Here is a 25,982-nt window from a genome sequence, read left to right as displayed (position 1 = left end):
AAATATTTTTCCACATGCATTTCAAAGAACAAGAGTTGAGGTCTCTTATCTTAAGAATTCAGGCTGAAATCTGGGGAAAGGACTTCAGAATTAGAAACCCAACGTGAAGCCATCCCCCCTCACTCGGAGAGCCAGACGGAAAACCCCCAGCACAGAAGCAGAAGCCGTGGCCTCAGGAGGAGGAGGGGGAGCAAGGAGGTGTGAAGAGCCTTGCTGCTGCTCCTTTGGCTTTCCCTTCCTTCTGCAGAAACCCACCAGCCAGACAGCAGGGCGCCCTGCTCCGCCGGCCCGCAGGAAGCCACCAGCACACTCGTCATTACAAGGTTCCAAGGGAGGGACGGGACCCTCCTCGTCTCCCTACCTTTCCCTTGCCCACCTTGTCTCCCCAAAAGCAAACAGGTTAAAAAACATTCAACTCTGAAACTTCAAGCACAACTGTGGCATGTATATGTGTGTGTGGGGGGGCAGGTGTACAGTTTGCTTGCTCAAAAATTTTTAGGAGTAAGAATACAAAAATAGAGACTGTTTCTCCACACAATGGGAACTACCAGAGGGTTTTCAACTAGAGACTGCATTTTACAACAGAACAAGGAGTCTGGCATCATTCTGTAACTTTTAAATAGTATGTGGCCCTGGCCCGTGTGGCTCAGGTGGTTGGAGTGCCATCCCACAAACCCAAAGGTCCCGAGTTCGGTTCCCAGTCCTCCGAATGTCTCTCTCCCTCTCTCTCCCTGCCCCCCCCTCAAATCAATAAGCACGTCCTCAGGTGAGGATACAAATAAAAAATCAAACAGAAGTAGTCACAGCTACTTTAAAATGTTTAAAATCGTGCGTCAAGGCCCTGCGTCGGGTCCGGCACAGGGGAAGCACTCGAACAGCGGCCGGGACAGGCGGGGATACGAGGCGACGCCTGGTGCGTCTAAGACGGGTCACCTGAGCGTGACCCGCCGTCTGAGAATCAAGCACACAGCCCCCAGCTGTCCTCACGTGCCCCGAAGAGATGGGGGTCCTTCTGTCAAAGCGGGCCTCACCTTCCAGGCGGTGGAGCAAGTTTCCAGTTCAGTCGTCAGACCTCCTCAGGGGGACCCCCGGAGAGTGCCCGGGGCTGGCATCCGAAAAGCCACGTGTGGGTCCCGTCTGACTCACTGCTGAGCGGACGCCCTCCAGATGACACCCCACGGCTGGAGCACAGAGCGGCAGTGGTGCCAGTGCTCTTCGCACTGGCCGCCCTTTGCGTCTGGCCAGAGCCAGAGACCACCGGACAGCACACATGTCACATGTCACACACGTCGCTGGAACCTTGATGGACCTCGGCATGAGCCTGGCACCCCCACAAAGGACGGACACTGGGGCCAGCGGCCAGGTTCCTCCCTTGACAATGGTCTGTAGGGGGCGCAAGTGCTCCGCCAGAGAAGGTCCGAGCCCCCAAGGCACTGGTGCTGTGCAAGGGGATGTGGGGTCACCAAGTCCAACCGACCCACTTCGTCCCTCCTCAGAGGCCCTCGACCCGTCTCACCTGGCCCCGCTTTCCCCCTGCGGGGCTGCAGACGCCCAGGACGGGCGTGGGCCCGCCCTCCCTCGCAGAGCCCGCGGGTCTCGGCCAAGCCTCGCACTGCAGCCAGTACCTGGTACCCCGCTTTCCTCCCGCCACCGCACTTCCCTACCTGACGCGGCCCTTTGGCTAGGGGACGGCTAATGTTCACTTGAACGGGAATTAAAGTGGCACTGATCATGCTGACTGGACTTCAAATGCCTTTCTAGATCAAATCTTCTTTGAATAACTTCCAGAAATGTAACATTGCATTTTTCATAGAACGCTATGTAGTTATTTTAAAGTGCTACTCATATTTCCTGAAAGCTTTCTCCACGATGCCCACATTTTAATTAAACTTAAAAGAAGAAAAGCTCTGAAAAGAAATCTGGAGACACTGCACAGTTAGTGTCACTGCCGAGGACATGATCTTGAATCAGACAATGCCAAGGAGGATGGTAGCTGAACTTCCCGCGCCACGGCCCCGCCAAAGCAACACAGGGCCGTGCAGTGGGCTCACTGCTACCGAATGACGTGAGCAACACACTCGTCTGCAGTTGAGGAGCTCTAGCTTCACTGCTAGACTATGGGAAGGCTCATGTATCACCAAACGAAGATACATTTCTCTAAGGAAAAAAATGTTCTTACCTTGTATGCACTGAACAATAGATTGTTTTAGATGGGAGGGGGATAGACACTATGACTACTACTCACACCATCACGAGAAAGAGAGAGAGAGAAAGAGAGGAAACAGCTATTTGCTGTTCTCATCCGTGCACCCACTCGCTGGTTCCTGCACGTGCCCACTATCGGGGGTCGAACCCTCAGCCTTTGCGTGCTGGGAGGGTGCTCTGACCAACCGAGCCGCCCGGCCAGGGCGTGTTTTAACATTTCTGTGTGTCCTCCCTCATCCACACAGATCACCTCACCCCAGCAACCACCTCAGCTGTGCTTCTCAATAGAAACAAACTCTCCAGATAGGCTAATAATTATCCATTCTTAATTTTTGTTTTTTTTCCTTGTTAAAAATCACTGAAACTGCCCTGGCTGGTGTAGCTCAGTGGATTAAGTGTGGGCCAGTGAATAACGATCTAGAGTCTTAAATTCATAATAGAGGCACATGCCTAGGTTGCGCAGTAGAGTGTCACGTAAGGCGCATGAGAAGCGACCACAGCAGTGTCTCTCTTACCTCTCACCCCACCTCTAAAATAAATATTAAAATCTTTAAAATATAAATTGTTTGATATTAATAACGGCTTATTTCTAGACAATGACCTACCTAGCCATCTGGACGCCTGGACGAGAGTGTGAAACAGTAAATATTGTCATTTCTTCTGCAGAACATTGGCAGGACAGAGTCTTAGGCTAGGAGGTTCTTTGCAGCCTCCTTACTTTTTTTTTTTTTCTCCTGATGGACCATCATTCCTCAAAAATGGACACCGCTCTGAGATCAGAGCTATCTGAACAGAACAGTCAGGCGAAGAGTGGTTAGAGAGGAGGTTTCCAGAGAGGCTCAGACTGAGCCGACTTTGCCGCCTCTCCGCTCCGTGGACCTCGGGAACCAGCCGTGGCACGCACCCGGCAGCCAGGGCAGCTCTGCCCCCCGGCCTTTTTGCAGTGCAGTCCGCAGCAATGAGCTCTCCAGACCGCAGGCCCCGTGCCCTTTAGACATGGCCCGGGGCTCAGCACGTCAGCTGGAGGTGCCGACTGCAGGACGAGCCAAGACCTGGGAGAAGCAGGAGGGCTGGCCCTGGCGAACCCGAATCTGATGGATCCCCTAGAAGCGGCAGCTGCAGGCAAAGGCCAGGCCACACTCCGCCGCGGGACTGTGCTTCAAGGCAATACGAATACGCTGTCCCTGACACCTGATGCTGTCACAGGGTCCCGGGCAGCAATATACCTCGGGGATATAGTTAGGGCGCTGTGGTAGGGAGAGGTAAGATTAACTTCATAAAACAGGATTTTGCCAATTCTACAAAGTAGTATGTAAAAGCGGTATGAAACTAAAGAGCAAAACAAATATAAGAAATGTAATATCATTTGTCAATGGAAGCTGCCATTTTCCTTTCAAAAAAATGAAAAGGGGCCCTGGTTGGTGTGGCTCAGTGGGTCGAGCGCCAGCCTGCGAACCACAGGGTCGCCAGTTTGATTCCCCGTCAGGGCACGTGCCTGGGTTGCAGGCCAGGTCCCCAGTAGGGGGAGCATGAGAGGCAATCACACACTGATGTTTCTCTCCCTCTCTTTGTCCGTCCCTTTCACTGTCTCTAAAAATAAATAGTCTTTAAAAAAGAAAAAGAAAAAGGAAGGTGGCTATTGGGTTGGCCAAAAAGTTTGTTCAGTTTCCCATAAGCTGGCTCTAGTACTGCTTAGTGGTCTTGAACTTCATCAGAAACTATTTTGTTAGACTGTATCGCAACAGCTGTCATGCCATCGTGCATTTTAAAAAACTGACCAAAATTGATGAATTTTTGTGCAGCCAGAAAATACTCAACATTAGAGATCCTAAGAATATAGTAAATGAAAGACAAAAAGAGTAAAGCACAGAACATTATATACCACATGCTGTCTGTTCCACGAGAGATACACATCCGCTTGTATTTGCAGAGAGAAACGCCGGGATGACAGGAAAGACTAGCAGGCCGGCGCCCCGGAGGCCGCGGTGCCGCGCCAAGCGGGGAGGGCCGGGTGGAAGCAGTCTGCTCAGAACACACGTTCGAGACACAGTCCGAAGCTTAACTCGGAAAATGTACAGTCAGAATTATTAAATGTCATTTGAAAATGGATTTTCAAAGTGGCCACAAAGCCTGTAGGAAAAAAGCCTGTATAATCTTTTTAAATTTTTGAATCATAAAATCAAATTCGTTAAAGCCTTAAATTATAAATTATAAAAGCATTAAAAGGTATGTTCATTACACACTACCATCTCCAAACACCCAAACACCACAGGGTAAGAAGATTCAATAGAATATCAAAAACATGATGAAAAAAACAAAAAACTTTGATTAAATAAATTCTAAATCTAAACTCCCCCTCACTTCAACATTGTGAAGATTTTCAAAAAGCATTAGTTCACGTTCAACAAGTACTGTTTTTGGCAGATAAAACCTCAAGCTATCAGAAAACACTGGATCTGAACCCCCGCCCCACAGCGAATCAGCCACGTAGCCCTGAAAGCAGTGCTTCACCTCCCTGAACCCCGCTTTCTCTCCTGAAAATCAGGAGTAACGCCCACCCTACTCACACCACAGATCCAATACATGTATTCGTACTTTAAAAAGGACCTACAAAACACTTCAGTCTTTACACATCCCCAGAAGACACCCTTGGCCTCCAGGACGCTGCGAACCGCCAGTGACACCCCGCAGCACTGTGTGTAACACTGCGGAAGGAGGGTGTGCAGAAGCTCCCGTCCAGCCTACTCGACGCCAGGGCAAACGGGGCAGTGGGCGTTTGTTTTGTTTTCACATCCCTCGTGTAAGCAAAATTTCACGTACTTGTCTTCCTCTGACTTATTTCACTCAGCACAATACCCTCCAGGTCCACCCACGTTGTCACGCATGGCAAGATTTCACTGTTTTTATTGCTGAATAACATTCCACTACATGCACACACACATTAAGTCTGTGACTTTTTGATTTAGAAAAAAGATCCAGAGAAAACAGAATTAAAACTTGAAGATGAGTTAAAATCATTTCCATGCAAAATCTGGATGTCAAATTCCCCCAAGATTCAAACTCATCCTCTACAGAAACGAGCCGTTTTCACAGCGTTGAAAACCACCAGAACCCCGACGACTCCCAGGTGCTGTGTGCAGCCGGGGCCTCGGGCCTGAAGCCAGCCAGGCTTGTAGACTTGACCACATACCTGGCACACCCACCCGATGCCTACGGCAGCCTCGATGGAGCATGCGCCAAGGAAGCTCCGGATCCCCGTCTCCCGGCCCACCTCCCCAGCCCACTCCTCAGTGAACGTCAGTTTTCCAGGTATTCAGTCCAAAACCCTTGGAGTCACCCCTGACTTCACTCACATGCCTCATCTCGCATCTAATCCAAGGGCACACCCAGTCCGCTGTGCCTTCGGACAGTCGCAGAATCTGACCCCTCCCGGTCAGTGCTACTGTTCTTCCCGCCTAGACTGACACAATTGGCCCCTGAGCGGGAGGATTCCTGCTCCCCCCAGCTCTCCTTAGGGCGCAGCAGCCAGAGAGATTTTACTAGAGCAGAAATCAGGTCCTGTTTCTCCACCGGTGACTCCAAACTTTTCCAAAGGCTCCCAAACCACATGAGTAAAAGTCAAAATCCTTGAAATGGCCAACCAGACCACCCACCCCAGCCGCCCTCCCCCCACCTCCCATCTCGTCCCTACCACGGCCCTCCGGCCTTCTCTGCTCCAGCCCAGCGAGCTGTAGCCACTGAGCATCCCCACCCCCTTTCCTCCGCCTGAAATACCTTCACCCCATTGTTTCACTCATTCAGCTCATTGATGGTCTGTCTCCTCCCACTAGAATTCGAGTCCATTCACTGCTGCAGCGCTGACAACTAAAGCACTGCCACGGACACGGTGTGTGCTCAGCAAATACTCACTGAATGGAGAGGAAACACCAAGGGAAGCTGTTTCCTAGTGAATGCTTTCAGTCCTGCCTTACCGATTCCCCTGAAAGGGAACTTTCTCAGTCAAGGCTCCGAGATCTGGAAGGAAAGTGTGGCATCTGAAGTGTGGCACCGCCGCGGTTTCCTTCTGCGCCCCGACATGGGACTGGCCCTTTGGACCCGGAGGACCCGGAGCAGAGAGCGGCTGCGCCCCGAGCTCCAGATCCGCCGCCACCACCACCGCCATCACGCACGCTGTCTCGGCTTCCAGATGCACTGCTGACCCAACGCTGGGTTCCGCCGCCTGCAGGTTTTCAAACCCAACCCACCCGGACGTCAACCAACTCTAGAAGCACCGGCCTATGGAAGATGAGGCCGATATGTAGCACAAAGGAAGACCGTGGTCACGTTCTCCTGGAGAAGGAGCACCCAAGGTCCAGGGACACTGCCTGGTCTTCAGGAAGCCGTAACTCAGGCAGACTCCCTCGTTAAAAGCTGCTGCGAAGAAGCGACTACTGGGTCGGGCTGCCGCAAATCCGGTTTTTAACTCTCCGTGTTCTTTTAGCACAAAATCACACACGTCCGTTGTAGAAAGAAATCCGGAATATCACAAAGGCAAAGGAAAAAGTGAAAGCTTTCTCCCATTGCACCTAAATCCCAGTTCCCTAGAGAAAACAACCATTTCCGTCTAAACCCTTCCACACTTTTTTCTGTGAATGTACAAATAGATAATTTTTGTTTTACAAAAATGGAGCCACACGATGCAGACTGTTCTCCAAATTCCTTTTTTCCACTTACACTGCACAGACACCTTTCGGTGTTAGTACTTCAGAGTACGCCGACCATAAACATTCTTACGTGCCTTCGTTTTATTTTTTTTAAGATTTTATTTATTTACTTTTAGAGCCACGGGAAGAGAAAAAGAAGGAGAGAAACATCAAGGTGTGAGAGAAACATCATCAATCAGTTTCTTCTCCAGCCCCCAACCAGGGACCTGGCCTGCAAACCAGGCATGCGCCCTGACCGGGTATCGAACCACTGACTCTTTGGTTTGCGGGACACTGCCCAACCCACTGAGCCACACCAGTCAGGGCTTATGTGCCATCTTGATATACTCCCTAAAGCAGCAGTTCTCAAACTTTTTTAAATCTCAAGACCTCTTTGACACTGTGGAAAATTATTGAAGACCCCCAAAACCTTTTTTGTTCATGTAGGTTATCTCATCATTATTTACCACATTAGAAACTTAAACTGAACATTTTTAATTATTCATTTAAAAATAGACATTTTTCACCCTGGCCAGTGTGGTTCAGGTGGCTGGAATGTCATCCCGTGAACCTGAAAGGTCATGGGTTCAATCCCCCGCCAGGGCACATGCCCATGGTGTGTGGGCTCCACCCCCTTTGGGGCACAGGGGGGCAACAGTTTGAATTTCCCTCACATTGATGTTTCTTTCTCTCTCCCCCCCCCTTTCTCTCTAAAAGCAATGAAAAAAATGTCCTTGGGTGAGGGTTAATAAACACACACGTTTATTATGACTGCAAATGAACTGTTTCACTGTGTTTTTACATAACAGTAGATATTCTTTGAAGCTACACTAAAACCTGGTAACTTACAGTTTCTTAGCTGTTGGTTGTGATGTTGAATCTAAAACTGTATCAATGAACTTGTGTTGTTACATTAAAATCCACTGGTCTGGCCCTGGCTGGGTCGCTCAGTTGCTTGCAGTGTTGTCCTGGACACCATAGGGTTTCGGGTTCAACCCATGGGCAGGACACACACCTAGGCTGCGGGCTTGGTCCTGGTCAGGGTGCGCGGGGGAGGCAGCTGACCGAGGTTTCTCTCAAAGCAGTGTTTTCTCTTTCTCGGCCCCCACTTTCTTTCTCTCTCTCTCTCCCCCCTCCCCCTGCCTTCCTCCCTGCCTCTCTCTAAGATCAATAAAAAATATACCCTCCAGTGAGGATATAAAAAAAAAATCTGCCTTGGCCAGGTGGGTCAGCTGGCTGGAGTGTCGACTTGTGCACCAAAGGGTTTTGGGTTCGATTCTCGATCAGGACACACACTCAGGTTGTGGGTCAGGGAGGCAACTGGCTGATGTTTCTCACCTCAATATATTGATGTTTCTCTTTCTCTCTCTCTCACTCCCTCCTCCCTCTATCCCTCTCCCTTCCCCTTTTCAAAATCAATAAATATATATTCAGTGAGAATTAAAACAAAAATTTTTTTTAAAAATCCATTCCTCTGTCTTGTACCTTGAATGAATCTTTTACCTGTGTGTGACTTTATAATACCATGTACTGATCATTTAGAAAACAGTGACTCACTGAATTATGTCGATCTTCCGAATGACACATTTCATTGTAAGGTATCAGAATACCACATCTGTAAACATTACCACCCATCTCTATGTCATAGCAGCAGATACAAGTCCTCCTCAATCCTACGTTTTGCTGGGCAACTAACATTTTGTCACTGGCGACAGAGACTTCCAGTCGTCTTCTGGGAAAGACTGCTCCGTGCACTCGTTTCTGCCTGGGCAGCCAGGTCGTCAGCCGCAGTTTCCCGTCACAGTTTCAAGGAAAAATGACGGGCCGTGAGAGAGGCAGCTGGTGCGGCCTGCGGCTCCCACACCCGCCCGGCGCCCTGCCCGGAGACGGCGGCCGGCGGCCGGCAACAGGAGTGCTCTGCGTGCCCTTCCCACTTCTTCCCACGGCGCGGTGCAGACACACGCACCGGGCCGAGAATGAATGAGACTAAGGATTTCTGCTGTCTCGTTAAAGACATTCTTAAGTGAAAACCCAACTTTCATTTATTTATTTATGTTTACTCTGAGTGCACAGCGCGCAGACAATAGCCACCAGTATGGTTAGGTGCCACAGCCCTGACTCTCGCTAACAGGAAGCCTGCACTGCTTTCGGACCATTAGTGCAAAGAGTACAAACAACATCTCAGTGTTGCATTAATAGGCAGTTTTAACCCTGGGCCCCACAGGGCCATTGGGGGCACCAGGGAACTACACTGTTCTGTACCAGGATAGTTTCCTAGAAGTGACATTACTGGGTCACTTTTAATTTCTGACAAGTCTGGCCAAAGCTCTCTAGAAAATCTGCACCAATTTTCACTGCTGAACTTGGGAAGCACCAGAACCTAACCTATTACCACATTTGCCTGTCTAAAACCAATGCTAAAATATAACTAAATGTTTTAAGGCAAAGAACAGTCCAAGTGCCCAGATTATGTAGACGAGGTGACTATTTTCCTGTAGGAAAGTCAAACCTCAACTGTCAAATGCAAGTTCACTGCACAGAGACCTTTGTCTGCTGCAGTCACCCACTGCTAAGAGTACGTGTGTGTGACCGAACTCCAAAGTACGTGCCAGCTGCACACACCTCGCATTTCCGTACAGAACACCGGTCCGAAAACCGTCAGGCTGCGAAGCGTAGGGCACACAGAGGACCCTGGTTCCCTGGCTCACGGCTGCCCCCGTTACAGACGCCTTCTAGGCTGACCCTTCACCTTACATTTTCACACAGAATTGCCAGACGTGAGCAGTGTAATGCATACTATTCGAACTCAAATGCCAACTCTGTCCATAAAAACGTCCCCCACAACCTTTTTGCCCCAACTGTCACCTGAAACAGGGAGAGGAGGAGGGAAGCTCCAGCCACGGGAAAGGATTACCCCTAGTGTAAAAGTGACACAGTGGGAAGCTGGGTATCCTCAAGTCACAACTGTCCCCACAGAGCTCCAAGGCGAGTGTCTTCAAGCCCTACTTATGACTGAAAAGGGCAAGGATACTGGCATCAACGAGAACCTGTAGTTCTTACGTTTTTAGGGAGCACAGCCCCCTTTGAGGACAGCTAACTCTCAGCAGGGACAGGACTAAAGGATCCCTGCACGAGAGGGAAGAGCCCACGCCTCCGCCTGGCGCAGAACCATGGACTCTGGATCCCGGGAAAGCACTCGGTCCAGCCCCTCAGGAAACTGGGAGAGTCAACCGCTGGTCCAAGGTCAACCAACAGTCAGTGAGCAGCAGGATCAGGCAACAACGGAGCCACTCAAAAAACAAACCCCAAAAAACCCCGCGGGACAAAGCTCAGGGACAGGGTCACAGAGCACCTTCTTCTTCTACCAAGAAAACGAAGATAAGGCAGAAACAGAAGTTCCGAGCAGAAGCGCGGGAACCCAACGCCAGCGCCGCGGCCCGGGATCCTCACCCCGCGCCCCTGAGCCGGCGCGGCCGGAAGAAGTGAAAAGCGTGAAAAGCACTCACCGTGCTCCACAAACACGTTGCAGTGCGGCCCCCCATGCCTGGACGGCTCCTTCTTCCCTGCGCCTTTGATGAAGTGCAGGGCAGGCAGGCTCGGCCGTCGCTGGTCCCCCAGAACTTTGCCAGGCTGCTGCCCCATAAAGTAAGGATAGGTATCCCTTTCCAGAAGAGGGTCCGAGACCTTCCGGAATGGTCAGTGAGCTTAGAGGGACGAGGGCCCACGGACCTGCGGGATTTCACATTAATTGCATGCCCACGCGTGGGTAACCGAGGTCAAGCGCCACCAAACACCTTCCAGCACCCAAGGAGGCAGTTTTTCGGCGGGCACTGTGAACTCCAGGTGCGATTATTTTCGCAGTGTATCTGTTGGAAGTAACGTGATGGCAAGGCTACCCAAAGGTTTCTTGACTTTAAGTGTCTCTGACTGGCTGAATGACGATTTCTTCCAAGGAGAAAAACCTAAACAGACACATTCACAGGAGATGCTGGAGAGGGGTCAGTCGTACTGAAGCGATTTCGCTTCCCACGCGGAAAGGCAAGGGCGGTCGTCCTCGGAGGCTGCTGCAGCACCTTTCCTGTGGAGCTCACCCAGCCCCTGGCTGCTTCATCTTCGGACAGACTTCCTGCCGAGCTGGCCGCCGCTCCTCTGCCCCGCTCTCCGGAAAAGGACACGGGTCACCCCGACTTCAGCGAGAGTTCGCCCTCGACTCTCACGAGCAGGAATGCATTGCCAGCAACTTTTAAGTCCGCTTTTTAAAAGGCCTGTGAAACGAGTCCAGACTTTTCCTTTGCATTAAAGTTCTTGGCAGGGCTGAGACTAGGGGGGCCGTAGGTGACATTGGGAGAAGTCAGGGCATTGGGGGGCTCCCTGGAGCAACCTGGGGGGAAGGGGAGGCCCCCCTGACAGCAGGGAGGGGATTTGAATGGGGGGGCTCCGAGGCCAAATCTGGGGCTGGGAGTCGGACCGAGAGAAGGATCGAGGGTGAGAGAGAGGCTGCCGGGACGCGGCACGGGCGGCTTACTGGGGGCGACGCTGCTCCACGCCTCCGGAAGCCGGGTGTCCCAGGACTGGGGGAAACAGAGACCACCCCCAGGGTCCCAAAGCCGGAGCGGGGCTGTAAGAGATCAGACTCTCGGGGCTCCAAAGCGGGAGGCAGCGGAAGGGGGAGGAGGCCCGGCCGCCTCAGCTGCCCTGAGCCTGGGGGTCTCTGCCCGAGACACCCCCTCCTCCGGCCCCAGACGTTGCCGCCACCGCCAGGCCGTCACATCCCTCGAGCTCTGCCGCGGGGTCCGGCCTCCTCCCGCAGGTGTGGGCCGTGGGCAACAGGGACCCTCCTCAGTTGCAGGACCCGAGAACCGGCTCCGGCTCCAGCACAGCTCAGGAACGAACCCAGACCCCCGCGGCCGCCATGATGGATTACGAGCCGCTCCACAACGAGGCCAGGCCCCGCCCCTGGCCCCGCCCCCAGCGGCGGCCGAAACGCGCCTCCCGAGCACCGGGACCCTCCTGGCGCCGTTTTCAGGGACGCCACCGCGTCTTCCTGTTCTTGATCCCCCGCCCGCCAGAGCCCGCCCCAGCACGACCCTTTAAAAGTGATTTTTCCGAGTGCAAAGTAAGCAGTAAGGAAGGATCCCCGCCCCCCCCGTACCACCATTGGTCCCCAAGAATCCGGGTCAGGTCTCTCTCCTACGTCCTATTGGCCGATGAAGGCAAGAGAGCTGGCGCTCCCAGCCAACCGCTTTTGGCGCAGCTCGCAGGGCAGGCCGGGAGTTGTGGTCTCGTAGCGCCGCCCCGTCCGCGAGCACCCGCGACTTTTTGCCCCGGCTCCTGCCTTTCGGTCCCACCCTCCTGGGAGCCGGTGGACTCTAGCCGACCTCTTGGGGCTGGCCCATGTGTTCCGTGCGCAGGTGGTAAGACCCGCGAGAAGCCAAAGCAAGGAGAAAACTACGGTTTGGATTTTCCCAGAAACGGGTTTGGATACTTCCTTGAGCCTCTTTAATGAAGAAAACTTGGCTCTTTCCGGGAAACCGAGGAGTTGGTGCCCACTCTCCGACCCCAAATTTCCGCCTTTCCCCCAAGAAGCATAAATACTAGAACTAACCAAAAAACAAATGACTAGAAAGCATCTGACATACTGCTAGAGAATTCACTGTTTCTTTGGGGCATCAGGAGCCTCTCGGAGGCTAAACCAGGCGCATTACAGATGTTTGAGCGGCACCTTTACAATTGGCCCCATTTCACAGGTGCATATGTATTCAGATGGAAACATTCACCGTGTAAGCCGAGTAATGTGCGGACTTCTGGCTACCGGGCCTACGACAGCTGGCCCATGACCCAGACAAAAAACCACACCTGTCAGAACCTATCTTCTGAAAGCAAGAAGCACGCTGGTTCCGTTCTTGACTCCCCATGTCTCCGCAGTGGCGCACCTACCTAACCAGGATATACTCATTTCTAAGAGGATCCCTTCACCACAGCGCCTACTCTACACCTCGCCCTGTTATGCTTTTCATAAACTATTTTCTCATTTAACCCTCACCGGGGCCCAGTGAGGCATGGAATATTATTCTCGGCTTCACAACTGGGAAAACAGATTCAGAAACATGACTTACTCGAGGTCACTTCCTCTAGGTATGTGACGAAGTCACGATTTGAGTCCAGATTGACGTTGCTCCAAAACCACGGTTTTCCACTGTAGTGTTCAGCATCAAGTAACTTTTGGCGTAATGTTGGACAACTGATTTTTTTTTAAGATTTTATTCATTTTTAGAGAGGGGGAAGGGAAGGAGAAAGAAAGGGAGAGAAACATCCATTGGTTGCCAGCGGGGGACCTGGCCCTCAACCCAGGCACGTGTCCGGACCAGAATCGAACCAGCCGCCTTTGGCCCTTGTGCTCTGTGGAATGACGCCCAACCCACTGAGCCATGCCAGCCAGGGAAACAACTGATTTTTTAATAAGTTGCTACTAATACTTGGGAGAAACCACAGCCACATTGTAGGTCTTGTATATTGTTATCTTGAGTTATGTATTTTGGAACCAGTTCTGCTGGATTGGGAAATGGTGCTGACTTCACTCGGGCTTCCAGAAATAGTCACCTGGGGGAAATGAACGCGGAGATGAAAATGTGTGCAGATTCGCAGCTGGAGTTTACAGTCAGATGGCAGTTCCACTTTGCATACACATGCACCTCGCAAAACAATGTGGCTGACACACTTGGTCCTGGCTTGAAACTTCAACGCCCTTGCTCCTTTATTTACCCGTTATCTTACCCTGAACACCACCCTATATTTTCTTTTTAAAGACTTGCTTTCTTGTTATTTCTACTCATGTTTTAACCGTTTCCTGCTCATCTTCATTCTTTAGTCTGTAGCTTAAAGTCGGGCAGTCAAATCAGAAACATTTTAATACACGTTTCTTGAACACATCCTTTGAAAAGCATTTATGGAGCTCCTGTGTGTCAAGCACTACTCTAGGTGCTGAGATACAAGGGGGGAGGGGGATGACTCATGCACCCCCAGAGCGCACAGGAGGGAGTGACAGGCACTAGGTAAAATAACAATCCAAAGTTGTCTCAATGCGGCAATAAAACTTCTAGACCCACATTCCTTCACAGCCAGCCCGACCCACGCTCTAAAGGGTTGCTTTGATACCTCTCTAGGGCTTAAAGCTATTTCTCCTTCACGGTTGCTATGGGCGCTATCCAGTCACTTTCAATTCTCTGAATCTCTTTCCCCACTTTTAAGCCGAGAATCACACCCGCTCACTTTACAGAGCCATCAGCAGGCTCCAACGAGATCGTGCTCGGTCTTCCACCACTCAAGACTGAAACCGCACTGTCTGGAAGTCAGAGTGGGGGCCCTCTGCGCTTCGTCTGAGCAGGCGCTGATCTCAGAACCCCCCTTTTCCACTTCGACCGTTTTCTCATTTTAGGCGAGCCCCAGGCCCAGACTGTAACACTTCCAGAGACGGACTCGACTTTTTCATGCCCTGTAGAACACTGCAGAATGATTCTTTTGAGGACTTAGAATCCAGAGCAGAGCAAATGCCTGTCAGAAACAGATGTTTCCACATACTGAATAAAGCTTAATGTTTACACAGTCTTTTCATTAAACGTGACTCATTTCGCTCTAATTTTGCCCTTTTGTAAAGCAAAGCAACCCACCAAGATGCTGCAGGGGTTGAATGCCAGTGTAATCAATCTATCGTTATTCCATAGCGTTTATTCCTTTTTTCCCACCAGCTGGAATACACTTAACAAGGGCGCCCTCTAGTGAAAGCACTAAAAGGTGCTTTCAGCCCTTTGTGTTATTTGCACTCAGTAAGGACCACCATTTACTGGCAGACGCTGCGATGAACAGCAGAGGCCGGCAGCTTGGGAGAGATCGGATGAGGATGACTTTCAAAAAGCGTCCATTCGGCCCTGGTCCAAACCAAACCCGTCCAGGGACTCCGGCTCCTGCCCTTTCCCCATCCCTCCTCCCTCCTCTCACGAGGCCTGGCGCTTGTTCTCAAAAATATGACAGGTGAGCAAATCTGAAAGTTGCAACACAGCCTAACTCCTCAAAACAACTGATACATTTGGGAGAAAAAAATAATGATTTTCAAAAAAATTGCCTACTGAGCCCTGGCTGGTGAGGCTCAGTGGACTGAGTGCCAGCCTGTGAGCCAAAGGGTCGCTGGTTCAATTCTGGGCCAGGGCACCTGCCTGGGTTGCAGGCCAGGTCCCCACTGCAGAGCACGCAAGAGGCAACCACACAGTGATGTTTCTCTCCCTTCCCCTCTCTCTAAAATTAAATAAAATCTTTTAAAAAAAAATTTATCTATTGAGTTATGAACAAGAAACACACCCTTTAATGAAAAAGAGCCAAGCTGTATTTCGAAATCCTCAAATGCAGTGTTCCACGCCACCACCGCTGAAACCACCCCTAGATTTAACTGCTAGGTGACCCGAGCACAGCTGCTAGGGCCTCTGGCTGAATTCACACCTGCCAAGCTCTCCTGCCCCTGCCCGCAGCTCCCACCTGTCACAGAGAACACAGGAACAGGGCAGTGCCTTTAACAAAGGTTTCCCAAAACCCAAATCAGGGCACCGTATTTTAGACATCGCACCAACGCACAGGAACTCTGCCGTTCCGCAGTGAGAACTTCGGCACCTGGTCTTGTCTTTGAACCCTTAGTCATTCAACAGCTAACACAGTACTACTTCCATTGTAGGAGAGAACCAGCTTTTCCCCACATCCACGTCCCCCTGCTTTGATTTCATGTTTATCCAGGCTCCCAAAAACCTCATTGTACTTCCAATGAGTCAACGTCTTACAAACCCCCCCCAAGGGCGGCAGCAGGACCAGAGCAGCCCCGCGGGGACACACTGGAACCCATCACCAGGAGAAACGTGCAGCGGGAAGTGAGATTCCAGCCGAGCAAGAGGCTGCTGGTTCACCTTCTCCCTCTGACCGACCGTCGGGTTCACCTCAGCAGCCACAGTCTCCAGCGCTGTATCCGTGCTGCGGAGCAGGTGGGGGCGGAGGCCGGGACAGACAGCCTGGGGCCGGGGGGCCCATGTTTTCACAGGGGCAGTTTCACGGGCACTGCGCATCGTGAACGACGATGGTGCGCGGGAGACGAAGGGCTCTCCGTCTTACTCCAGGACGCGAGTGCACTTGGCTGGAGCACCGCGCACTTCTGAAGACCCCAACCGCCCCCCGTGCTGGGGGTCCGCAGGCAGCCCGCGGGGCCGGGGCGCAGGGCACCTCCCGGGCTGTGCTCTCGAGCAGACGGAAGCAGGCAGGCCTGTGAGCTGGGGGCAGCCCCATGTGAGTGTCCCTGTCCCCAGTCTTTGCTGGGCCACACACGGGGACCGAAATCAGACCCTTCCCTTTCCGGAACTGCTCCAGTCAGGTGCACAGGCCTGTGCCCAGACGCGCCTCGTCACCCTTCCTGCTCTAAAAGTCTCTGGCGCGTTTCCATCACAATTTCCTCCATTATTTCTGGCTTCAAGATGTCTTTAATCTGAAAAAGAAAGGAAAAGGTGTTTGTTCGGAAAAGCAACCAACCACAAGCAGACCACGAAGCCAAGCCAAGTGCAGAAACCACGCGTGGTGAGCGTAAACCTCCTGTTCCTTTCATCCCTCGGAGGCCGAGCACCACGATGTGACCTGCTAGGACCCGCTTAGCAGACCGGCGCGAGCCTCTGGGATGCGGCTGCCAAGAGCAAGGGTGCTATTCTGGCGCCCACGGCAGAGACAGCTGAACCCGGAACGGGCAAGGTGAAGTCCGGGGGCTGCTGTCACGTACCAGTCCCACCTGGCCCCTTCTTGCCTCCAAACCCTCAGACTGACGCTGGACTCTGGGGAAAGGCCTACCGGACACGTACTAAGGCTGCCCCGACCACACTGAAGGACGTGGTGAAGGCGTTTCTTTGGAGCGTGTGCATGCCATCCCTGAGAGAACCTGGAGCAAACTGAGCAGCACGTGGCCCCTGCTCAGAGAGCAGCGGGCAACAGGGAAGCCCGGAGTGGAGTACCTGGTGTGGGAGGGATGCCTCATAGCAGTACAGGATGCTCGTATCATACAGCATCATCCTCTGAGTCACCAGCGAGACGACACAGTTCCGAAGCCGGGAGATCACCTCTCGATCAGCAAGGGAGACCGGCTGCCAGGGGATGCAAAGGGAGGTGGGGAGGGCAGGAACAGAAATGACCAAAGTAAGTGAGCGGTCATAGCAAACCACAGAAATCATTCACAGCTTAGTGTCCCTCTGGGATGCCAGTCACAGGGCCAGCCCCGAGGAGGGCGGAAAAGGGCAGTTTCTTCAGCTACTACCCTGCGGCTCTGCCGCCAGTCACTGACCTCACCTGCTCAGAGAAAGAGGGCAGTACAACGTTCCCACCAGCAGACTACAGCAGCGCAGCGGAACACCAGCGGGCCGCGCCCGCACAGAGGCCGCGTGCAGACTGAGCACCCGCCGTCCCAACAGCCACCATGGCGCCCACGCACCTCCAGGTTGGTCACGAAGCCGCCCACGTCCTCTTCCCTGTGTTCGGGTGTCGGGTAGATCCAGATGAAGCCGTTGTTCCCCAGGATCACAGAGGCACCACAGGGCAAGTCGTGGAAGTGAGTCTTCTGCCGTTTCACCAGGGAGGGCGAGACCTGGACCAGGACGCCCTGACCGAGCTGAAGAAAGACGTCGTACACTGGGTCACTGGGGGACCCTCGGTGAGGGGAAGGGGGAGTTATGGCGGAATCGGGTCCTTCCTGCTGTGACTGCTGGCCGCCCATCTGCACGCGCCGTCCCTGCTCACAGAGGACGCTTCTGGACACACAGGCTGACCTGACACGACAGGCGGTGGCTTCCGTCCCCGCCCCGGCCACTCTCCTTGGCAGCCGTCGTCCCCATGCGCTAACCCGGGGCCGGCGCGCTGGCCGCCAGAGGAGCTGCAGCCCTCGAGGGCCCGGGCTCGAGCCTCCGGTTCTGTCCCACCCCGGCCCTGCCACCTGCTTGCCCAGAGACGGGCAGCCCTGGGCCAGGGGCTGGCCAAGGGCACGAGCCCACCCCTGGCTCTGGCAGGGCCGCCCCAGCTCCGAGGCCCAGGGCTGCAGGCGGGTCTGCAGCAGTCAGGCCCAGCAGGCTGGCATGGAGGTCCCACCTCCTACTTCAAGGACGTGAGTGGACGGGCCTGGCTGGAGCCACTGCGTCACGGGAAGAGGCTTTGCTCCACTCCGAAAATAACGAGGTTCATTCAGATACAGCCAAGACACTAATAAATGGTCATTTGTCTTGGGAAATAAGCTGTCACTTTAAAAATAGCCTCGATGTAACCTCATTCAAGAAAGGCCGTGAATTTCATTCAGAGGCCCAAGTGATAAACCCATCTCTCGTGGCAGTAGCATCCTTTCACCGCTCGGACACTCGTCTGCGAGTCACTGGCCTGCTCGTCGTCCGTCAGCCCACACCTCCCCCGTGTTGCGAGGACTGCCGCCCCGCCCCGGCCCCCGTGCAAAGCGGCAGCGCCCGCCGGGAGGGGGCAGACGGCAGGGCCCAGGGCTGCGCTCAGAGGGGCTCCTGCCACAACACTCTGCTCAGGAGGAGGGGGACGAAAGTTGTCACCCGTTACGGTGCTACCGGCCCAAGACTGCATGCATCAAGCAGTCAGTGGGACACCAGCCTGTAACCCTCAACTTCCGGGGTTCTCGGTCAGAACCCCAGAGAGCTCTGGGGGTTCAGAGGAGGATCTGAAGTTCAGGTCAGCCAAAAGGGGCAGCAGGAGCCCAACTTACTTTTCCATATTTGAGGCTCCTCGTGTGCAGAGAGACAGCGCCGTCTGAGAACACGGCCTGGACTTCGGCCTGGCCGCGGCGATGAAGGAACACACACCGTCACGTCACCTGCCTCCCGCGTCCCAGGCCCCGCTCTCCCTCCTCCCCTCCCACCCCCGACAGTGCCGCCCGGCAGTCCTGGACCTGGAGGACACCGCTGCGACCTGCCCACCCCGCTGGCACGAGTATCCTGCTACGAGCAGCGCCTTTTCTACCCTCTGGGATAAAGCCAGCATCCTCAAGGAAGCTCGGGTCTAGCTTAAAGCACGGCCCCCCTGAGTTATGAGACCCACAGAAACGACTCAGCAGCTGCAGCCGTGAGCAGGAGCTGGCGAGTCAGCCTGAACCGGGGAGCTGCAGGGGCTGCATCGGGGGCTGCAGCGGAGCCCTGGCGCTGCAGCGCAGGGAGGACCCGGCTCCCTGCCAGGACGACCAGCTGCTCCCGGAGGAGACGGACGGTTTCAGCCCCACCCCCCAGCTCCACACGAAGACGCTGGAGTGCACGGTGCAGGATACACTGATCAGGTCGCCCTCCTGCAAGAAGCCTCGCATGGCCAGCTCGTCCTCCGCGGACCTTCTCCTCTGAAACACAGAAAGGCGCGAGGCGTCCTCAGTCCACCCCCACAGACACACCTCCTCCTGCCCCCCACGCACCGAGCTCTCCGAAGGCGGCCGAGACACCCACACGCTGGTGTCAGCAACTTGTGAGAGCCACGGCCACTTACGACCTTCCCTCAGCTGTTCTCCTTCTCCCTGCTCTAAATGCTGTGGACAGAGCACAGATCACGTGATGCTGAAAACCCTCCAATCCGGCCTGGCCTGCTACCCCCCCCGCCCCGGCCTCCTGCAGCTGCCCGCCTGCTCCAGCAGGGCCAGGCCACCTCCAGTTTGACTGAGACTTTGCTCTCATATTCCCCTTTCTCTCAGATAGCCTGAGTTCATCACTGAAATGCTATCCGCCCTTCAAGGATCAGCTCTAACGCCCACCTTTCCCATGAGCTTCTCTCCCAGAAATTAATCACTCTTTTTTGTACAACCCACTTGTCGGGTGTCTGGATGTTATCTCACGTCCCTTGGCTTTCACGCTCGAGAGCTTTCAGGAGTGCAGCGGGCCTCCTCTGCCTTGCACTGCACTCTCCACAGACCCCAGCCCAGCAGCCGCTCTGCACAGACGCTGGGCTGAAGGCAGAGGGGAACCACGGCACTTTACAGAGGGCTGCCGCTTACACGCAGCAGTTGCCTGGAATACCCAAACACCTCGCAGTTCATGGACACTAACAGAAACACGAAACACACTTTTCAAGGGAGCTCCTGCACCCAGAGACAGAAAATCACTAGCTCCAAGCATCTGAGCGCTTCTCTCCCAACTCCCTTTCAGGATTCCTCCCCGAGGCCGTGCCAGAGCTTACCACACACCCACTGCTGCCTGTGCCGGGAGGTCTGTGCCCAGGGAGGAGCCTACGTGTGTGCCTGGGCAGGGCACTTCGGGGCAGACAAACGGGAGCAGATGGGGCAACCCTGGTGCGGAGCCGAGTTCCCCGGCACAGCAGAAGACCCCAGAGCTCTCAGAAGCCAACTCCGCAGTCCCAGCCGGGGCCCCTTACCAGCTCTCCTCCGGGAAGGTTCATGGATGACAGAAGCAAGACTGAATCCAGCCTGGAGTTGGTCTCCACTTTCCACCTCTTCTGCTGAACCTAGAAACCGACATTCCACACCTGGACACATACTCTAGGGGCAAGACCTCACGTCGTAAGTGACCAACAATCCCCAATACAGCAAGCCAGCGGTTTACGCGGAAGGTCACGCACAAGAGCTAACTGCAGTGAATGCGCCGTTCACGCAACTACATGCAGAGTGACCGCCCTACTCGCGAGAGCCCCACCTGCTTCTCCCATGTAAAACCAATCCGACGCTGACTTTACCTCTGTGATCCTCCCCACCACGATGTCTCCGACTTCACCATTGTATCTGGAAGATAAAACAGAAGGTGGCCCAGCAATGAAAAGACTGTTACAAAACCAAGCACCACCTGAGATTTCAGTCAAACAGGACGAGGCCCGGATTAGGTGCCACATTTGGTGCGTTCAGAGCCACGCTGTTCAGACTTATTCTCAGGAACCGACCACTTCAAACACCCCAGCACGTAGAGCATCTCTGTTAACTCTTCCTAAACAAGCCATCCGCCAGAAGCAGTCCACTAGGCCTAAATCTCTACTTTGTAAATTACATGACTTTGTAAGTTACATGACAATGACAAGTGCAGAGTGTTTTCTGGTGGGCGCTGGGACACACAGGGGCTCTGCACTGGTCACTGGAGGGGAGAGGAGACCGAGGCAGACACACCCACCAACCCCCCCCCACCCCGCTGGCTGCTCCTCTCAGGCCCCCCTGCCAGCTCTCCCCCACCCCCCCCCACTCTAATGGCGAGTATTCCCTGCTGAGCGCTCAGTCCTCCGACCGACCGCTTCTGTTTTCCGCCCCCGCTCATCCCTCTGTGAGCTCATCCAACCTACAGGCCTTAATGCCACTGACGACTGAACCATCCCCTGAATTCCAGTCTCCAGCCAGCCGCTGGCTACCCAGCATCTCCATTTACAGGACTCACAGGAATTTCCAAGTCTAAAAAGCCTAAAACAAAGCTTTCCAGAGGCCCCTCCTCCATCACTTACCCCCTCCGAGTCCTCCCCTCTCAGTAAGTGGCATCTCCACCCCTCCAGCCGCTCAAGCCAAAAACCACAGAGTCTTGGAAGAGCCCTTGAGAGACATCCACCCCACCCCCTCATGCTCCAAGCCCAGCAGCAGATCCCGGCTCTGGAAACAAGCGCCTATCCCTACCCACAGACATGGTCCTATACAGAGAAAATACAAGAAAATGCAAAATTCCACACCCTCTCATGATGAAAACACTCCGAACACAAACTATATGCAGAATTAACCACTCCACTTCTGCTGCTACCACCTGAGTCCAAGCCACTACCACTCCGGACAAGAGTCCCCTGGCCTGTCTCAGTGAGCCTGGCCCTGTCCCCCGTCAACCTCCCCACAGCGGCCAGTTCTGTTATTAAAACAGAAGTCAGATCATGCCCCTCTTGTGCGCCACCCCCTCCAAAGGCCCCCTAGATTGCACACACAAGGAGAAACGCTTACTGTGGCTACAAGGCAGGCGGGCGGCCACCTCAGCCCTCGGCCTGCATCTGCTTCTCTCTCCCCCCCCACTCTGTTCTGACCCCGCTAGCGTCCTTTCTGGAGCGAACCTCTATTGAGTCCTCTGCTATGTACTTTACACGCATCTTTTCGATGAATTCTACTGACAACATTATGAGGAAGGTTGTGACATCACCCTCCTTTTACAGCGGAGGTAACAAAGGTTTGGAAAGGTCAGGTAAGGTGGGCAAACCTTCGAAGCCCACATCCCCCCACGGTCACCTACACATGTTCCACGTCACAGACCTGCAGAATGACAGGGCAGACAGGTGGGCGTGGGAGGCATGGCGTGGCGAGGAAGACCCGGCTGTGCCACAGGGATGCCACAAGGAAGAGAATACACACCTTTTGTCCTCACCTGGTTTTCAAAGCTTTCACGCAAATCAACTTGTTGACTCTCTCCACAGAACCAGCCACTGACGCAATGAGTTTCTCCTCCCCCATGTAAGTTCCATGGCCCCTGTTGCAAGAGGGAGACACAAAGGACACCGAGGTAACACCTGGGATGACCTCTCCATTCAAAAACAACGTATTCCTCAACCAGGCCCCTCCTGCCTTCGAGCCTGGCTCCTGTGCCGGGTGCTCTCTCTGCCCAGAACACACTCCTGCCCCGCAGAGCCACGTGGACGTCTCCCTCGCCTTGCTGAGGTCTTCACAGATGTCCCTTTCGCAGGCCCACCTCCACTGTCCCATTTGAAACAGTCACCCACCCTGCTGCCACCACCCCTACCAAACTCCCAACCACATTCCACTTACCCTGCTGGACTTTTCATTTTTCCACTGCATTTATCACCAAACACTCTGAATAACTTATTTGTTGTGCTTATTGTTTATTATCTGTCTCTCCCTATTAGAACAGAAACTCCACCAGGACAGAGATTTCTCCACTGTTCACTGTTGTACCCCAACCACGCACAATCCAGGGTCCAGCAGAAGTAACGCCTGCTTGTGTGTGGTTGGAAAGGTATTCATATGGGTGTAATCATTTAGTTTTAATTTGAATATTTCACCAAATATGCCATATGGTGTGCTTGAGTGTGATACTGTTATGTCACAGAATTACGTGCTTATAATTTTGTAACACAACAAGGGGCGTTATTTGTGCTGGACCCTGTATAAATAGATGTTGAATGGGTAAATAAAGGATTGAATCTTAAGATTTTCTAGGGTCCAACAACTTCAAACTAAAAGGTTAAAGGGCAATCTGTACCTGTGTACTTCCCCCCTGCAATTCACTAGTCTTTCTATGATGGTATAATGGTGGGTTTTGCTTCTTTTCCTAATCATCTCATTTAATCCTCACTACCCTTTCACTACTTCCCAGACGAGGAAACCAACCTTGAAGAGGTAGTACAATTCTCGCGATGGCAGGAGGACTGGAACCCTGCCCTCTTCCCTACAACATCCAGTACTGCGCGCAGATTCAAAAGTGTGTATTTGGGTGCACGCAGCACAATGCATCTGTCTGCCCTAAGCCCAAACAATTGCTGATTCCGAAATCGTGCACCTGACTAGGAGATGCTGCTGAGGGACAGGGAGGAGGCAAAGTCAAGAACGCCCACCGTCCCCACAAAGAGGACCCTGCTCCTAACCCTCCCCCGTCTTCCAGGTCTCCAACGAGGAAGGCTCAGGGAGGTGGGCCCCAGGCATGGGACCCAAGAATCACGACCACGAGGGGCGAGAAAGCAGGGTTTCCAGGGGCTGAGACAAACGCACACCCGAACACAAGATACAGGGAGTAGAAGCCCGAGGGCTCGTAAATCACAGAGGGTCGTAACACACGTGCTCTGGATCCCGCGGGGGCTTTAACACAGGAGGGCAGAGGCCCAGGTTTAAAGAGCAGGCCACGTGCAGAGCCCTGCAACCGCCCCTTGTGGCCCCGAGTCCCCAGGTCCCCACGCACCGCATGAAGCCCGTGTCCGTGGTAATTGTGTCGCCCGGCACCACCAGGTGTTTCTTGGTATCGCGGCCCAGACTCTCGCTAAGTGGCTTACGAGCCACAGGAAGCCTCATCTCCATCGCCATCTTGGCGCCAATGACTTGCGCAGGCGCAGCAGCCCCGCCGTGGGCCGCGAAATCAGGATCCGCAATTCCCGGCCTTCCCTCGCAGGCCCGGGGCGGGGCCTCAGGGAAGCAGCCAATGGGATCTCATGGTCTGGCGGCCATGATTACTATTGGCAACAATTAAGTTAACCTCACGGGAAGGAGGGAGCAGAAGTGCCATTTTTACTACGGGGATGTCTGGCAACTGTGGAATAAAATCTCATGTTGCATGATGCTAAACTTTTAATCAAAACTGCCTCGTACTCATCATTCCATTTATTGTTTACCAGGGTTAGAAAGAATTGAGAACGGACCTCTGAGTTTCCTTCCAGCTCGTTTTAAGCGGCTAAACTGATGTTTTTGTATGAACGAGCTCAGGAGGGTCCGGAGGTAAGAGCTGCAGAAAACACGAATTGGACCCACAGAAGAGCCCCCTTTCTTGCTGCTCCTAATGCCGACAGTATTCTGCATTACAGGCGCCCCGCGGGTGCTGGTTCAGCACCAACCATTTATACCCCCAAACAATGCTCCGGATGCTGCTTCGGTTCTTTCCTAATAGTCTTTTCAGTGAGCTGATTTGCTCTAACATTTCTTTTGTAAAAATAAGAAACTGTCTAAGAACACCTCCAAACGTCGCGAGGTGATATGTTTGGTAGGGAAGATAAGGGCACACCAAACACGAAGACCTCCGCTTGTATTTTGCTCATACACAAATAGACCGTTCTTTGTGGGCCAGGAGCTGTCGCCAGAATTCGGTGGTGAACAGATAGATGTATGTGTGGCTGTATCTTCACGTCCTGTTCGACAGGAGCATTTCCTTCGTCCCTTCTCCCTAGCCCCACCACCCTTCCCCTCACCCTTGGCCTGAATGGTTTTATAGCATTTGCACGGAACCCCAGGGAATCGAAGATGATAATGCTTCATGCACGTGGACCTTAGGTGAAATAAGTCGCCTCATCCCACATACTGTGTTCACAAAATCAGGCCTGCTGCCTCTCGAAGACCCATCATACTAATTGTTTGATAAACCTCCCAAAAGACAGCCAGCTTTTCACCCAAGCCAAGCTCCTGACGACGAGAAAAGTGTGAGAGGAGTCCACTGTTGAGTCCAGCCTTGGCCATTAGAGGGCAGTAGTGTTCTTTGAGCCAGCTACAGAGCTAGGCGTGGGACTTCTTGGTGGAAAGAGAGGTATATAGTCTTCGCATCATCCAATTTCATCCGGGGAGGGATGGACAAATCCTTAACCCCTCCCATTCCCACAGTACTTACATTTACAGAGCCTGTCAAAATGGGGTTATGGCTACTGTTTAGTCTGTTCAGGCTGCTATAACAAAATACCATGGATTGAATGTTTTATAAGCAACAGAAATTTATTTCTCACGGTTTTGGAGGCTGGGAAGTCCAAGATCAAGGCACCAGCAGATTTAGTGTCTGGTGAGGGTTCACTTCCTGGTTCATAGATGCCTGTCTTTTCACTATGTCCTCCTCCCTTGGCCTAAGGGGCGAGGGAAAGCTCTGGGGTCTCTCTTATGAGGACGCTAAATTCCTGAGGGCTCCACCCTCACGACCTAATCAACTCCCAAGGGCCCCACCTCTCAATCTCATCCCTTTGGGGGATAAGATTTCAACATATGAATTAGGAGGGGAGGGGGACAGAAACATTCAGTCCATTGCAGATACCTATTTTTAAAAAAAAAATACTGATTGCTTTGAGAGAGAGAGAAACATCAATGTGAGAAACATCAACTGGCTGCCTTCTCATATGCACCTCGACTGAGAATCAAACCCTCAACCTGGGTGTGTGCCCTGACCCAGAATCAAACCTGCAACCTTTCGGTCCACGGGATGACCCTGCAACCCACTGAGCCGCGCCAGCGGGGGCAGTAAACACCTTTTTATAGTGGTGGAAATCAGGGCCCCAAAAGGACTCGAATTCCCATAGTAGCTGGTGGCCGGGTCCATGTTTCTGCCGACTGCACCTGCTTCGCCCCAGAGCTGCGCCCTTACCGACAGGTCTGGAGGGCCT

At 53.3% G+C, this 25,982-nt stretch overlaps 2 protein-coding genes across 2 annotated transcripts in view; both read right to left on the bottom strand.

Annotated features, from left to right (window-relative positions):
• ABL1 (ABL proto-oncogene 1, non-receptor tyrosine kinase) overlaps nucleotides 1-11,956 on the bottom strand; it is a 107,683-nt gene extending 95,727 nt beyond the window's left edge. The window contains exon 1 of the mRNA XM_045846005.1: nucleotides 10,394-11,956. Coding sequence (XP_045701961.1) covers nucleotides 10,394-10,529 — 136 coding nt within the window. The 5' untranslated portion in view covers nucleotides 10,530-11,956. The remainder of the gene's footprint in view (nucleotides 1-10,393) is intronic.
• Nucleotides 11,957-15,092: 3,136 nt separating this feature from the next.
• Nucleotides 15,093-23,944, bottom strand: EXOSC2 (exosome component 2). Its single transcript, XM_045846475.1, has 9 exons — nucleotides 23,816-23,944; nucleotides 22,271-22,372; nucleotides 20,631-20,676; nucleotides 20,313-20,402; nucleotides 19,225-19,290; nucleotides 18,670-18,738; nucleotides 17,389-17,565; nucleotides 16,916-17,044; nucleotides 15,093-16,401 (listed from the first exon to the last, which is right to left on the bottom strand). The coding sequence occupies exons 1-9, from the start codon at nucleotides 23,935-23,937 to the stop codon at nucleotides 16,321-16,323; spliced, it is 882 nt and encodes a 293-aa protein (XP_045702431.1). The 5' UTR covers nucleotides 23,938-23,944; the 3' UTR covers nucleotides 15,093-16,320.
• Nucleotides 23,945-25,982: the final 2,038 nt, after the last annotated feature.

The sequence above is a fragment of the Phyllostomus hastatus genome, unplaced genomic scaffold (assembly GCF_019186645.2).
Source record: "Phyllostomus hastatus isolate PE091 unplaced genomic scaffold, TTU_PhHast_1.1 phas_contig_495, whole genome shotgun sequence".
In the NCBI taxonomy this organism is placed as follows: domain Eukaryota; kingdom Metazoa; phylum Chordata; class Mammalia; order Chiroptera; family Phyllostomidae; genus Phyllostomus; species Phyllostomus hastatus.
The sequence above is the reverse complement of the archived record's forward strand: the minus strand, read 5'-3'. Positions and strand labels throughout refer to the sequence as shown.